Genomic DNA, 16,233 nt, shown 5'->3' with positions numbered 1-16,233 from the left:
AGGAGTAACTTGGTAACACACGGTCTGACTGAAAGCAGTCCATGTACCCGCAGCACCCTCGGACGATTTGCGCAGGACGTGGAGACACGTGATGCTGGCCGTGCAGTGAGCTTTCCATTTCTGGTGGTCTTTCACTTTTGATTTGTCTCATCTGTTTGAGTCCCATGTTGTCTCCCTAAGGTGTGGACTGGATGGGTCACTTGCCCATCTTGGATGGTGAGCATATTCACCCTTGGGGACAACTCTGGAAGACACTTTTTCTGAGATGAGAATTAGGGAGGAATTCTTAAAAATAGGTGATTCAATTTATCTTCCCCAACCCCCAGCCCCCATCCAGTTCACACAGAATCATTTTGGGAGGCCATGGTTACCCTAGAAGCAGTTTAACCACGGGGTCCTCACTTCAGAGCTGCTCTCAAGGAAATTTCTAGTTTGTTTGGAAGGTTCATCAGAAAATTAGCTGTTAGAATGTGGCAGCCCCTAGCTGAGAAATGGCAGCGTCGGCCTCGAGCCCGGGTTTCCCTGGTGATCTGTTGTTCTGTGTGCGCGCAGGCACATGGGGAACTGACCCAAACCCAGTTCCTGGCTTCAAAGGCTTTACAGACTAGTGGGGATAAAAAAGATACGGATGAAACTCCAGGTTGGGGACTTTGCCAGAGCTGAGGGGTGGGGAAGGTGGATGAAACAGCACTCGGCCGGCCCACACCTCTGGCGCTTGCAGGAAGGAGAGTTCATTTATGGATTAGAAACTCCGGTTGGGCTTCCCTGGTGGCGCAGTGGTTAAGAATCCCCCTGCCAATGCAGGGAACACGGGTTCGATCCCTGGTCCGGGAAGATCCCACATGCCGCGGAGCAACTAGGCCCGTGCATCACAACTACTGAGTCTGCGCTCTAGAGCCCGCGAGCCACAACTACTGAGCCCACTTGCCACAACTACTGAAGCCCTTGTGCCTAGACCCCGTGCTCTGCAACAGAAGAAGCCACCGCGATGAGAAGCCTGCGCACCACAGCGAAGAGTAGCCCCCACTCGCCGCAACTAGAGAAAGCCCACGCACAGCGACGAAGACCCAACGCAGCCAAAAATAAAATAAAAATAAATAAATTTATTTAAAAAAAAAAGAAACTCCGGTTAACACATTGTAGGGTGTGTTTGCGGGGGGTGGGGGGCGGGGAGCCTTGATTTGTTCATCCATTTGTTTGTTCCTTCATCTGTCTGCCCATTTGTTCAGTAGTTATTAAGCACCTACTGTGCGTGGGTGTTCTGCTGGTGCTGGGCGGCATCGTGTGCAGAGCATTTGACAAGTTAAAACTTTCTTTAGGTGAAAAGAGACATTAAGATGCAGGTTCAAAAGTAGAGCCTTTTTGATCTATTATGCTTTTGTAGATATTTTGAACTAAATGTCTTCTGGAAGAAATGAGGTCAGATGTAGTATCTGGCATTGCAGACTTGCCTAAGGAAAATTGTTACGGTCTTCGGAAGGAAACGGAAGTCTCTTCAGAGTGTACCGAAAGGGTGGGGTGTTTGCTGATGGAGTTGGGGTGGGTGCTGAACTTGAATTGGATCTTTTGCCAGCTCTTAGGTTTCAGTGGCCCCCTCTGGCGCGGTTGGGGTGCGAGCCTTTGCTCTTTTGCAGTTTGTGGTTGCAGTTTGATTGGAAGGTGAGTTCATCGTATGGTGTGAGGGAAGCGGGGTTGGCCGTGGCCTTCACTGAAGCATTTGCTCTCTTTCCTGCCTGTCATTGGAGGAGTGAAACGGACCCGTGCTATTTGCTTTAAGTAGTTTGGAATCTCAGGCTGTGATTTTGTAAAAATGATTTCTGTGTTGGTAGATCAAATTGGAAACCTTAAGATCTTGTAGAGATTTGGATTTGGCTTCATTCATTTTGCATACATTGGCAGGATTATTTCTGTTTCCCTCAGAAGGGGCAGTGGCTGGTGCAGCACGCTGGCCATGGCCCTGGGAGTGGTAACAGAGCACACTGAACAGTTGGAGCACTCGTGCATTTAGTGCCTCTCGGACTCCGTTTCTTTGGTTCTGTGGGTCTTTTTTGGAATACTGTCTTTAAATTTTACTCTGGCTCCCACCTTGTACCCTCCAGCCCCGATAGAACGAAATTCACTGTGATTATGTGCCTTTGGCTAAATTGTCTGAAGCCAGATATCGGCCATCTGAGCTAATACAGTTTCACAGTCAAAGAGTATTACAGCGTTGGTGATAACGATTTACCAAGGGATTCCTAAGTGTCCCTTTTATTTGATCCTCATTATGTTGCAGGAAGGGGGCCTTCCAGGGCCCAAGACTGAGCTCTTGTCTAACACTCGGAAATGAACTGTCCGAGGAGACACATGTGCTGAAAAAGCAAGAGACTTTATTGGGAAGGGGCGCCTGGGTGGAGAGCAGCTGGGTAAGGGAGCCCAGGAAGACTGCTCTGCCACGTGGCTCGCAGTCTCAGGGCTTATGGTGATGGGGTGAGTTTCTGGGTTGTCTCTGACCAATCATTCTGACTGAGGGTCCTTTCTGGTGGCACGTGCAACCACTCAGCCAAGATGGATTCCAGCGAGGAGGATTCTGGGAGGTTGGTAGGACATGTGGACTGGCGTCTCTTCTCTCTCCTTTTGACCTTTCCCCTATTCTTCTGGTTGGTGGTAGCTTGTTAGTTCCCTGCTCCTTACCAGGATCTCCTGTGGTAAAATAACCTATGCACATCGTTACTGTCTTTGCCTGGCCAGGGCCGGGCAGTTTCAGTCAGTGTTTTCCCCTAACCATTACAGCCGGGGAGGTGGGACTACTGGCATTATGCCCAATTAACAGATGAGAAAACTGAGAGAACTATGCTCTGTTGGCAGAGGCAGAATTTGAACCCAGGTGGTTGGTCCTGCAGCCAGTCTCACCCACTGCATGTGCTCCAGGGATTCTTTAAGAGCTTTTCTACCCTCAAACTCTGGTATCTAAATCAATGAAATCTTTCCACGTACCTTGCCATTTTCTTTGTTTTTACCAAAAAGCATATGATTTCATGCCCTTCTTTCTTCCAGGAAACCTGTTGTTCAGAATTTAGGTGGTGCCACATTTTCTCCAGAAAAATTAATTCCGAAATAGAGTGTAAGATTGGAGCTTGAGGTTACAAACTCCTAGCTGCTTGTCCTCTGAGGTCTTTTCTTCTTTGGAAACTAAAGTGCAGTTTGCATTTTGATGTTTGTTTGTTTTTCCCTTGGAAACACAGGATTAATGAAGTCAGCTTGTTTTCTCTCTGATGGAACTTGTCACCTGATGCACACTGGTCTGAGGGCCAGAATCCTTAAATAGAAGGTGTGATGTTAGGGTCTCTGTGAAAATGTTTCTTGGGCTTCCCTGGTGGCGCAGTGGTTGAGAGTCTGCCTGCCGATGCAGGAGACACGGGTTTGTGCCCTGGTCCAGGAAGATCCCACATGCCGCCGAGCGGCTGGGCCCGTGAGCCATGGCGACTGAGCCTGTGTGTCCGGAGCCTGTGCTCCGCAGCGGGAGAGGCCACAACAGTGAGAGGCCCGCGTACCGCAAAAAAAAAAAAAAAAGTTTCTTGTGGCACCCGCCCCAAATTGGTCTATTTTTAACTTTCAGCTTTTTGATCATCTCATTTCCCACTCCTCCCCCAAAGAAAAGCAGTGTCCAAAGTGTTTGGAAATTAATCTGAGGCTGCTGTGCCAATGAGTAACAGACTGTCAAAGGAGGGCGGAGGAAGAGCTTCCTAGTATAGACGGTACTGAGACCCACTGCCAGGGCGATAACAAGCCTTTTATTCTGATTTCCTTCCTGGGAGTGAAGGGAGTTTGAAAGGCAGAGGCAAGGACCTTCCAGAGTAGAGTTCAGGTTTTTCTTGCGAGGATTTACCAGGGCTCACCGCTGGGTGATCGGGATGTCTGAGAGATGAATCCCCTTCCAGCTAGTGACTTGGTCCGTATTCGCTGTTCAACAAAGACACCTGGGCTTGGAAGGGCCCTGTGATCCTCTGGCTTTAGAATGGGCAATGCTATTGAAAAACAGAAGCCCCTGAAACGAAGCCATCTGTGCCCCTGGAAACAAGGTAAGAAGGCCCTGTGCTTCATCTCCAGGAAGAAGGAAGGAGGCAGCCTTCTGTTGGGAAACTTTGGTTTAAAACCAGACCTGAAACTGCTTGGGGAAATACCTTTCATCAGAAAATGCTTGCAGTTCAGCATATTTTAAAGAAAATTAACAGGCAGTTCTCCTAAGGAATAAAGCGATTTGCATCTCAATGTGGTGGCCTGGCTTGGCTGAGAACTTAGTTCAGTTTGAGATTTTTATTTAGTACAGCACACATCCGTTGGTTGAAATTTTTCAGCTTTAAAAAATATCCCAAGGGGCTTCCCTGGTGGCGCAGTGGTTGAGAGTCTGCCTGCCGATGCAGGGGACGCGGGTTCGTGCCCTGGTCCGGGAAGATCCCACATGCCGCGGAGCACCTGGGCCCGTGAGCCATGGCCGCTGAGCCTGCGCGTCCGGAGCCTGTGCTCCGCAACGGGAGAGGCCACACAGTGAGAGGCCTGCGTACCGCAAAAAAAAAAAAAAAAAAAAAAAAGATATCCCAAGTAAAAATTTTGATATCCAGGAGTTTGAATCTTTTGTGACAGTTTGGTTTAGAGAATGTTATTAATAGCTTTTAAATATATAGCGCCTTTCTTCCAAAGAGTTCAAAGTAACTTCTATTAAAAAAAAAAAAAGTCTCATATTTATCCATCCTAGGTGTCCATGACACGGGACAGCAACACCTGTTAAAACCTACTCGTTGTCACTCAGGCTTGTGTTAGCGTCAGCTTTGAGGAGGAGAAAGCCAGAGGGGCCACACGGCAGTATGCAGTATGCAGCCCCAGGGCCTTTGGGTCTTCCGGTGCACTCGGCTGCCCTTTTCACTGTTATTAACCTAGCAGACCAGCAGTTTGCAGACCCGGCAGGCACCAGAATACCAAAGATGGTGCCCACAGGACTTCATCAGGCATTGGCTCTTTTATCTCCACTTGCCAAAAAGGGTGGAGATAGCACCTGACCTGTAGCAAGACAGTTTGAGCGCAAGCGTATGTATGGGTGTGTGTTTATGAACAGAAAAAATAAACTGGAAGAAAATGCATGGGAATGTTAATAATAGTTGTCTTTTGTGGTCAGATTATATATAATTTTTTTTCTTCTTAATAGGGAAAAGTAGGTCGGATGCTAATTTACTGTTCGGTTCCAGCCCCTCTGACTTTCCATCAGTCATTCATTCTTTGTCCAACAAGTTACTTTGAAAAAGGTATTCCTTACTGGTCCTAGATCAAATCCTGTGTGAACAAAACAGTAATAAAAGACATTTGGGAGACAGTTCAGGAAATTTCAGTATGAACTGCGTGGTAGATGATATTTGGGAACTGTTGTCTGTGTTATTACGTGTGATTATGGTAACGAGTCATGTAGGAGAATGTCCTTTTTGGGGTTGTCATGCTGAAGTATTCAGGGCTAAAGGGTTACGCTGGCTATAATTTTACTCTAAAATGGTTCAGGTGACTGAATGAACACATACATACAGATAAGAAAAACAGGATCATTTTAACAACTGTTAGAATCCAGGTTATGCATATATGAGGTTTGTTATATTTTCTTTAATGTACTTTACTCATTTGGGGGAGAAAAACATAAAAAAAAAAAAAAAAGCAGTTGCTGCTTACATCATAGTACCTTGTCCTTCAGAAGAATGAATCTTAGCAGACATGGGTATTTACTGGTGGGTCAGGATGTAACACTCTTTCAGTGCCATGTGGCCTGGTATCTCCAGCCACCAAGAAGAAAATTGGCATTGATCCAATAACTCAAATCACTTTTATAACAGGAATTTAATATTTTACTTACTTTTAAGTTGTCTCTGGTCTTCCTTAGAAAATGTGTGAGTTAAAACTTCTTAATACTTCCATAGGAAGCAGCTGGGCTTACAGACAAAAATTAAAGCTTTTGTGTTTTGTTATGTTGTTTAGTTGTGTTCAGAAATTTAAATGAGAGGAGTTGATAGTAGGGATTTCAGGATCCACAGTGAATTGGGGATAAAAAGAAGAGCAGTTAATTGCCCCTGATTTCTCAGTCTTCACAGATCCCATTTACCAGGGCCATGTCTCTGTCAGTGGAGGGATTTGTTGGTTTGAGCAGGGTAGACCCTGGACCCACAGTTTGTTCTCCAGTCCAAGGATCCACAATAACAATGGTGTGGAGTTTATTTATTCTTCACAGTTTGTCTGTTTGTCTTTGTCTTTAAAGGTTGTTTATATTTTGGAACTGGGATTTTGGAACAATGGTTAGGAATGATTTAGTGCAGGGGTCCCCAGCCCCTGGGCCACGGACCAGTGTCGGTCCTCAGCCTGTTAGGAACTGGGCCGCACAGCAGGAGGTGAGCGGTAGGCAATTGAAGCTTCATCTGCTCCGCATCGCTCACGTTACTGCCTCAACCATCCCCCCTCACCCCCTACCCCCCGCCCAGGTCTGTGGAAAAATTGTCTTCCGCGAAACGGGTCCCTGGTGCCAAAAAGGTTGGGGACCACTGATTTAGTGGATCCCAGCCACCACCCTGACCCTGATGTGAGTGCCTTTTTCGAAGTCCAAGCTCAGTGGATGACTGGTGGCACCAGGCTCTAGAGCAAGCAGCATGGTATCCTTGTCTGCTTTAGGGGCAAGTGAAACTGGGGCATGTCCTTGTGTGCCTTTGCTGCAGGCAGCTGGAACTGCCCAGCCTGCCCCTGACTTCTGTCCGGTCTGTGTGTTGACCTGCGATGGCAGACTTTAACCAGAGCCAGACAGTCGTGATTAGGAAGGTCAAATGCAGAATAAATTCTGAAGGGACATTTAAAGGAAATCATTATCTGCCTTTTGGATCATTTGTGTTTCTGTTTCCATGTTGTAGACCTGGAAAGTTAAAAAACTGAGGTGACAGAATACTAGTTTGAGAAACATGAATCTCACTTCTGCTTGCTGTCACCCTAAAGAGCATTTTACACCTAATAGAGAAATGTCTCTAATGATTTTAAACAGTGTGGGACGTGCATCCTTTGAAGGGACCAACATTATACTCTCTCTTATAGTTCTAGTTTTTCTTATAGCTCTCAGAACCCAAAACATAAGAAAGAAACGGTACTGCCTTTATTGGTTTTTACAATAATGAATGCTTGCAGTGGTTGATAAATTTAAGTCATTTGCATTTCCATAGTGAGTTCTAGCAGGCCCTGTCCAAAAAAATAGGATGGGAGGTAGGATAAGGCAGTGGCTTCCTGTGATCCCGAGTGGTCCATCCAGCCAGAGCTCTGCTGCCCCTGACTTTCTGTCTGACCTTGAACAAGTGAATTTTGTAATCCCAGATCGTTTCCCCACCGTCCTTACCTCCAGTGGCCTTCAAATGACTACATTCCAGCCCTCACCACAGGGATGGGCTGGTGGAGGGCCGGTGGAGGGCCGGTGGGGGTGGGGGTCTGTTTACTACAGTACCTGACCAGAAACCTGAGGGCTGTCTCTTGGGATCATTGTTCTGTCCTCCATACTAGCACGGCGTATGGCACTTGGTGCCCTCCGTGAGTGCACTCGGTAACCAAACTGAGTGCTGCCTGGCCTCCAGTGCTACCACGGGTATACATGAGGTACGAAAGGTGCAGCGTGGTTCCTGGTGCATGGTAGGTGCTCAGTAAATGGTATCTACCAGTGCTGGCGGGTGTGTGGTGGAAACGTTCCTTCTTTGCCTTTCTCTGCCCAAAGTAGAGGCGTCGGGGGATGAAAACAGGTACACCCTCCTCTGTCCCACAGCAATTCTGAATTTACAAAGACTAAGTAAATTTATCAATGATTGTTCACACTGCAAAAGGTTGCTTCACAAAAGGCACTTAAGTCACAGTCGGCATTTCGTTATTGATTCACTGGCCCAGGCACCTGGGGAAACCTTCAATTTAGAGCTAAATTGAACTGCTCTGAAATATACCTACTATCCCGTCCAGTGCTCTCAAAAGAATTCAAGACAAATACCGTATGCTAACACATATATATGGAATCTAAGAAAAAAAAATGTCATGAAGAACCTAGGGGTAAGACGGGAATAAAGACACAGACCTACTAGAGAATGGACTTGAGGATATGGGGAGGGGGAAGGGTAAGCTGGGACTAAGTGAGAGAGTGGCATGGACAGATATACACTACGAGGTGTAAAATAGATAGCTAGTAGGAAGCAGCCGCATAGCACAGGGAGATCAGCTCGGTGCTTTGTGACCACCTAGAGAGGTGGGATAGGGAGGGTGGGAGGGAGGGAGATGCAAGAGGGAAGAGATACGGGAACATATGTATATGTATAACTGATTCACTTTGTTATAAAGCAGAAACTAACACACCGTTGTAAAGCAATTATACTCCAATAAAGATGTTTAAAAAAAAAAAGAAGGATTCTTTGTTTCTTCTGGTCTTTTTTTTTTCATGAATAACTTGAAGGGTTGCTTACAGTGATCATTTTGGCTTTGGGGAATATAACACGGGCAGAAGTTTCCTTGGGAATAAAAATTGCAGCCGTAGTTGCAAATAGAATTGTTATCTCCTTCAGAAATGCCAGCAGCTCAGGGCCATACCGGCCTGGTAAATGGAAACGTTAATGATTTGCATGTTTGTACACAGCTGGGTGTGAGCAAATGAAATTAACACCCTCGGTGGAAGAGCTGAGGCTGAAGTGTCTTTCCCAGGCCTGGGCTGACTGTGGGCTTAGCAAGGCTGGGAAGGAGATTGCCTGGCTGGGTGGGGGTGGGGACTCAAGGACTTGCATAAATTCCACTTGCTCTCTGGTTCCTGTGCTGTGGGGGCGGATTTATAATTGTTTGGATTCCAGTCAGCAAGGGCGCTTAGACTTGCCTCTACAAGCTTGTACCTAGCTAGGTAGTCAAGAAGCATCTGGGGCCGCTGGATCATTAATATTGACGGCTTTTCTGGCCAGAGCTGGAGCCGGCCTCCCTACCCCCATGCATTGTGTGGTCTGATTCCATCGCTGTGGGGCTGCAGTGCTCCAGAATGTGCAAGGGCTGGGGCTGCACTCCAGTTACCTGAATCAGGGCCTTCTAGCTGAGTGAGGCGAGCCACACGACTTCACGTTTCCAAGCTTGTTTCCTAGTCTCCACGTGAGATTAATAATAATGCCTACCTCGAACGACTGTGGTGCGAAATTAAATAATTCACGTGAAGGGTTTACAGCCCTTAGCGTACACAAGCACTTAATGAATCATAGTCTTTCTTGTTATCACATGTTGCATAATAGAAAGAAAGAACCGGGCTTTTACCACGTCCGCGGGCGTGGATCATGGGCCCAGATCTGTCCCAATCCCAGCTAGCAGTGTGAGTTTGGCTAACTCTACCCATTTCCTTCCCTCAGTTGAAGGGATCACATGCCCGATGATCTCAGAGGTGCCTTGTGGGCTGTGAATCAGTGACCATCAGCTCTCATCACTGCTGTTCATATCTGCAAACTCCCCTGGTGTTCAGTACCTGCAGAAAGCCTCAGTTCTGCTGAACAGCGTGGTCACAGGGGCGTTTTTATGGTGTTGAATTTCTTTGAAAATAGTTACTGCAGGACCAGACATAGCTGAGCTATTCCTAGTTAACTAGAATATTGAACTAAGCAGGACAGTCCATTTTCCCATCCTGAATAATGCTGAAGAGTTTTTTCATTATTACATAGTGGTTAAGAGCCTGTACACTGGAGCCCAGATGCCCCGGTTGACTCCTTGCTTCCCCACTTCTAGCTGGCTAGGTGTGAGGGTCAAGGGTTTGTACATGTAAAGTGCTTAGAACAGTACCTGGCACGTAGTGTATGTCCAGTAAGTGTTTATTAGTGTTGCTATTTTTAGGCTAAGTACAGAGAAATTTCATTTTATTTTAGTCGAAAAGATGTTATGTTATTAAAGAAGAAATTGGGAACAAATCGACAAAATGCGAAGAAGAAAATGCATATTGAGTGACTAGATCTAAAGGGCCTAAAACCTAGTGAGGGAGCGGGAGAATTAGCTGTTACTGTTCATCCTTTCCAGAGCTGCTGCACATGCATGCCTATTTTTCATATGTGGTCTTCAGAGCTACTGTAATGACTGTGACATTCTATCGTGTCGCTGTCCCATAACTTATTAAATCATTCACCTGCTGCTGGATATTGAAATTATTTCCCCTTTTTGCTGTTACAGGTAGGGTAACAATAAGTAGCTGTATTCATATATATTTGTGACTTGCTGGATGATTTCCTTAGGATAGGTTCCCAAGGTAAAGTTCCCAGTCCAGGAACCTGCCATGGACTGTTGCCATGTTGTTCTCCAGAAGGGGTGTATCTGTTAACATTTTCTTGAGTGTTGCATAAATGTATCCGTTAGCCACAAGCACATCGGTGTTGAGCATTATCATTTTGAACTTGTTTTTCTTGTGAAACTTCAACTGTATTTACTGGTGCCATCGTGATGAGTTACCTAAAGGCATGGGGCTCAGAGAAGGGAAATGGGAAGTTCAAAAACCATTATGAGGGCTGAGAATCTATTTTTGTTTCAAAATTCTGTTTTCCCATGGTCTTTCGCATTGGACTTGGCTCAGTCTCTTTCAAGTGCTGAGTTTCACGTAAAAAAAGGCATGAGAAGACTTTATTTAAGGGTACTCATTTACCATCACAAGTTTTTGTCTTCTGTCTCCCAGGGAGCAATGATTATTAAATACTTTAATTTCCTCACATGAAAGGGACAGAGTGAGCCCAGAAGTGTTATTAATATTTTTAGTGTAATGCTTACTGCTCAGCGGCATGACTCATGACCCACCTCTTCCTCGTTACTGTGTCTGTTGAGGGATGATTCGTTACCATTTTCCCCAGATGCTTGTACATCATGGGGCACCAACCCAGTCGTTATTAAAATAGATTTACTGCTGTTACACAGCTTGCTTCAAACCTTGCTGCGAGGGCGGCGTGAGTCAACAAGTGCAGAGCGTCAGGATGTTGATGTAGTGAACGAAGATGATGTCCATGCCTGTCCGTGTGGGGTTCCAAGCCGTGATTGGGTGTGCCCATGCATAGGCTTCAGGGTAGGAGAAGAAGTTTTCAAAGGAAAGGTTATTTAGCATGCTTTGGGCGTTGGTCTTGAGCTGGAAGAGAGTGGTAAAAATCTAAAATGATTACCTAATTTTACCAATGGAGAATTGAGGCTTAGAAAGAAGTGAAGCGACTTGTCTGAAGTCTCACAGCTGGTTTGTGGTTTAGTATCCCCTGTGTTAGGATAGTAATATAACAATGATATATAATAATGTGTGTAACAATGATATAAGACAGTACAGCATATTGCATATATAATGATTATATATTTTATATTTATATTATATATTTACATGTTATAGAATATAACATGTTCGATATGTTGTGTTACAGTACATTATATATTGTGTCTACCATACATAAAGTATGCAATGTGATACAATAACAGATGTAATAATATTACAATAATAATATGTTGGGTATAATAGTAAAAGAATGCTGATAGCTTCCTATATGCCAGGCGTGGTACTAAAAGGTCTGTATACATCATGGGCTTCCATTAATCATTTTTTTTGTTAAGTGAAAGATCAAATGTAGGAAATGGAAACCATAAGTGTGAAGGAATTTTTCTCATGAGAAAGGTAGGGTGTTGTTTTGGGTGTGGTAAGAAAAGGGAAGGAAACTTCGCTTTGTCATCAGATATTTCCAAATTTAGAACAATATCTATCCCTAGCCATTGGTTTTAGGATATGCGTTACCCTGGGAACATGCGTAAGATACATTTCCGTATTTGGCTGTTTCTTTTCCAGCTGTATAGAGGGCGTCACGGCTGTGGAAGATAATAGCAGCGGCCACTGGCCACTTTATATCTAATTACCTTTTGGCAGTTGCGTATAGGGCACTTGGTTTTGGAAGTCACTTCATGCTGAAATACCCAGATGATTATTTCTGGGGATTTTGTGGTCTGCAGCTGAGGAATTGGCCCCAGGATGGCACATCTGTGTCAGGGGTGGGTACACTTCTTAAAGAGCCAGATAGTGAATATTGTAGGCTTTGGCAGGGCCAGGAGGCACAATCTCTTGATTCCTATTATGTAGGGACTTATATTACCAGCTAAAATGAAACCATTTACAAATGGGAAAGCCATTCTGCACTTGCAGGCTATAAACAAGGAATCTGCACCAACAACCAGGAGGCTGGCGGGATTTAGGCTGCAGGCACGAGTTTGCCAACCCCTGACCTATGGGGTCTTTTTGGTTTGGTGCTCTCTGCCATCCTCACTTGGGAACTCAGAAGCAGGTCACTCGTCAGTTACCAAAAATATTCACATTTTCAAGCCAGAAAAAGGACTTAAATACCGCCCTCCAGGTGACTCATTTTAAAAATTGGGGTTACTGAAACTGAGCCTTCTGGTTTGTAGTCTGTCACACACCATTCAGGTCTTTATCTGTAAAAATACTTCTCGTCACTACAGTGATAAGAAAGGAGATCATGGAAGGTTTGAAGAACCCGGTGCTTTGCATATAGAGCCTTAACTAGCCTTCCTTTACCACTGAAGGGGGTACTATCCTAAAAACATCCCAAGCTTCTATACTTTCATTCATTCACTGATTGATGGATTTTCATTCGTTCAACAACATTCATTGAATGGGTCCTATGTCAGGCACTGTTCTAGGCACAGGGGGTACCTAATGAAAAATTGAGACATCATTGCCCTCTGAAGTGTATAGTTTAATATAAACAGTAAAATATATAGTCTGTTAGATGACAGGCATCATAGAAAGAGGGCAGGGGAGGGGATAGGAAGTCCAGGACTAGGAGAGGGATTGTTAGTTTTACAGAGGCAGGAAAGGGAGAGTGCTCAGCTGTGAGGAATCGGGGCGGAAGTGCTGAGCCTTCCGGACAAGCGCACTCCAGGAGAATGGGGAGCTGGTGCAGGGCACCTGAGCCGACAGGAGGACGTGAGGTCAGCATGGCTGGAGCAGAGGGACTCGGGAGAGACCGGTAACACGCGAGGCCAGGGAGAAGCGAATCCCGTAGGGCCTTGTAGGTGATGGTAAGGAATTTGAAGGGAGAGCCAGTGGGATTTGCTAAGGGGTAAAGTATCGGGTGTGAGAGAAAAAGAGGTGTTTTGGCCTGAGCATTTTGTCTGTTAAAAACAGAAGAGTGCCAGAGGAGCAGATGGGGGCGAGGGGGGAGATCGGGAGTTGTGTTTGGCACAGGTTGAGTTTGAGATGCCTATTAGAGATCTAAAAGGAGGTGGCGTTAGGCAGGTGAGTGTCCGAATCTGGATTTCAGAGAAAACCTAGGCCTTTCTGAGTTTTTGACTTTTGAGACTGGATGAGATTACCAAGGAAGTGAGTTAGAGAAGAGAAGAGGCCAAGGACTGACCCCAGGGCACTCCAGCATCGGGAGGTTGAGGTGACGAGAAAGGCCCTCTGGTGAGGTAGGAGGAAACTCGGAGACTGGCGCCCCAGGAGCCAGGTGCAGAAAGTGTTAGAGCAGAGGGACCAGTGGTGACAGATGATGCTGATTTGAGCCAAATCACGTAAGGACTGAGACTTGACCATGGGATGTAGTAACATGGTGTTCACTGGGGACCTTGACGAGACGTTTCAGTGCAGAGTTGGAGGTGAAAGGATGTGAAAGCGAAAGGGCAGAGGGGAATTAGACGCAGTGAGCATGCGTGGTTCTTTGAGGAGTTTTGCTGCGAGACAGAGCAAAGACAGGGTGGTAGTTATTGAGGGAAGTGGGGTCAAGGGAGAGCTTTTTTTAAGGGGAGAAGTAATGGCATGATTGAATGCAGATGTGAATGATCCAGTAGCGAAGGAAGAATTGAGGACTGGGGGCATTACTGGCGAAGGGAAGCTCTAATAGCTTCGTACTGTGAGTACTGCTGTAGCAGTCAGTCAGTGCTAACACATCACCCCAGTATTTAGTGACCTAACAACGGTTAATTTAGTTCACGCTTTGCAAGTGCCAGTTCAGGCTGGGGTCCTGGTCTCAGCTGGGGTCCCTCCTGTGTCTGCCGTCAGCTGCCAGGAAGGCTCATCTCTGCCTCTGGCAGGCAGCCGGGATCACTCACCTGGCAGCTGTCGGCTTCCTAGAGAGCGAGGCGCACACGGCCTCCCGAGGCCCAGGGTCGGAACTGGCACAGTGTTGCCTCCACTTCATTTCGTTAGTAAAAGCATGTCCCAACCAGATTCAAGACGGGAGAGAGACCGCATCTCTTGATGGAAGGTCCCTGAAGTCAAGGGTCGGGGTGGTTATACTGTGGCCGTTTCTGCAGACGGGCAGCCACAGCTGTCTGTGAGCCGAGTGTATTGCGTTTGAGCCTCACAGAAGTTTTGTGTGGTAGGTAGTGTTTTATCTTCATTTCACAGACGGGGAAACGGGGTCAGTGAGGGTCTGGTATCTTGCTCAATGTCACACAGCTAGTCAGTGGCAGAGTTGGGACCCAAACCTTGGTCTCTCTGGTGTCAGAATCCCTTGCACTCTGTTCTACGTTCCTGAGAGTGTGGGTTTACAAGCAGACCAGAGTGTTGCTTCCTCTCTTTTCTTGTTAGGCAAGGGAATAATATCTTTGAAGATGACTTATCTCATAATTAGAATGGACTGAGGGAGGCGATTATCTTGTGATTTGCATGTTTACTGTGGGGATTGGACAGCTGTATTTATTAGAATCCCAGTGAGGTCACAGTTGTGTATGTAATTAGGGCCTTTATTGACGCAAATTCATGTCTCCACCGTCAGCTGGACCCTCAGTGCCCTCTGACAGTCTTTGTGCGTGTCCTTGGTCAGGTGACTGTCCTGTTCCTTGCAGCAGCCTGTGCAGATAGTCACCACTGTCTACAAGACCCGATTCAAACCCCCTTTGCCTCCAGGCCTTCTGACTTTCTATGTCTGCCGTTATCGCTGCCTCTCTCTTTCTGTCCCTGACACAGACACCCTGCCTCTGCTCAGGTCCTCCTCCTTCCAGAACCTGTTGTGATCAACATCTGTCTCCTCAAGCAGCTGGACTTCAAGCTTTCCAAGAGCAGAGTCCAAAAGGTGGGAAAATTAGCCTTAGCATCAGGGAACTTTGGCCCTTCCACTGGTTGTGTAGCCTCGGGCAGTCGTTTCTCCTGACGTTCATGAACCTGAGTGGACGAGCCAAGCCATCTTCAGGACCACTCAGGGAGAGTGGGGTCTGCTTATGTTCACATAGAAAGCCCTTGGCCAAGAGCTCCCTTCTCTCTGCAGTGGCCACCAGTGTGTCCCGAGTCCCGTGCGTATCTGACAGCCCTTCTGTTTGCTGCGGGAGCGGCAGCATTCTCTGCCCCGTCATCATTCCAGTGTCAAAACTTTGTTGGCCCCAGGGCTCGAGCAGCTGCCCTCCACTTAGCTCATTAGGGAAGCAGCTGGAGAGATGGCTGGGCTGGGTGCTGATTCCACAGTCTCAGAAAAGATACTTGGTTGGAAAGCAAAGACCATGGTGAAAACATTTTTTAAAGCTCTCTTTGGATAAAGGGAGCAATAAATGAGTAAGTAGGTTAAATCTAGCACTTCAGGTCTCTATAACCTCGCTTATAGGGAGCCCAGGAGCTTTGCTCTTCTCTGAAGTCCTTGGGTTGGGATTCCAGCAAGCTGGGCGGGAGGGAGAGCTTCCCTGGAGGAGAAGCCTGGGGCAGTGAGGAGGGCTCCGTGTGTCGGCTGTGCTCGCAGCCGGCTGCAGCTGAGGCATGAAGGTTCAGGATGAAGTTGGTCTTTATACTTACATACTTTGCTGTAAGAGTAAATCGTCCCGCTGCTTATTTATCATGTAACCTTGGGGAAATTACATAGTTTCTGTCAGCTTTCACTTGCTCATCTGTAAAAATGGAGGCAGCTAATAACCCCTACCTCATAGGGCGCGAGGATGCACAAATGGGGGAGTATCTGGCAGGGAGTTAGCTATGATTGTAACTACTATGTAAAATTCACCTTTGGTCTTACGTTATAAATCACTGACTAAAGAGTTTTCATACTTCATGGTTACTCTACTTTCAAGATGTGTCCTTAGAGTATTTCTTCTTTAATCATTCGTTCACTGGGTTTATATTTATCAGCCTTCTACTTGTGGGCAAGGTACGGCTGATTGTTTTCTTTCTGCTCAGGTTACGATGAGCTGTTCATTCCTTAGTGGTTGACATTATAGTGACATTCAGAGCTGCAGTTTGCAGAGTGC

General features: G+C 46.3%; 1 protein-coding gene across 1 annotated transcript in view; it reads left to right on the top strand.

Moving 5' to 3' along the window:
- Window positions 1-3,471: 3,471 nt before the first annotated feature.
- Window positions 3,472-16,233, top strand: part of RAPGEF1 (Rap guanine nucleotide exchange factor 1) — a 116,697-nt gene continuing 103,935 nt past the window's right edge. Inside the window, exon 1 of the mRNA XM_024762754.1 lies at window positions 3,472-4,061. Within this exon, the coding sequence (XP_024618522.1) occupies window positions 3,998-4,061 (64 nt within the window). The 5' untranslated portion in view covers window positions 3,472-3,997. The remainder of the gene's footprint in view (window positions 4,062-16,233) is intronic.

This window comes from Neophocaena asiaeorientalis, unplaced genomic scaffold (genome assembly GCF_003031525.2).
Source record: "Neophocaena asiaeorientalis asiaeorientalis breed wild unplaced genomic scaffold, Neophocaena_asiaeorientalis_V1.1 scaffold78, whole genome shotgun sequence".
Classification (NCBI taxonomy): Eukaryota; Metazoa; Chordata; class Mammalia; order Artiodactyla; family Phocoenidae; genus Neophocaena; species Neophocaena asiaeorientalis.
Note: the sequence above shows the minus strand (reverse complement) of the source record. Positions and strands in the feature narration are given on the sequence as shown.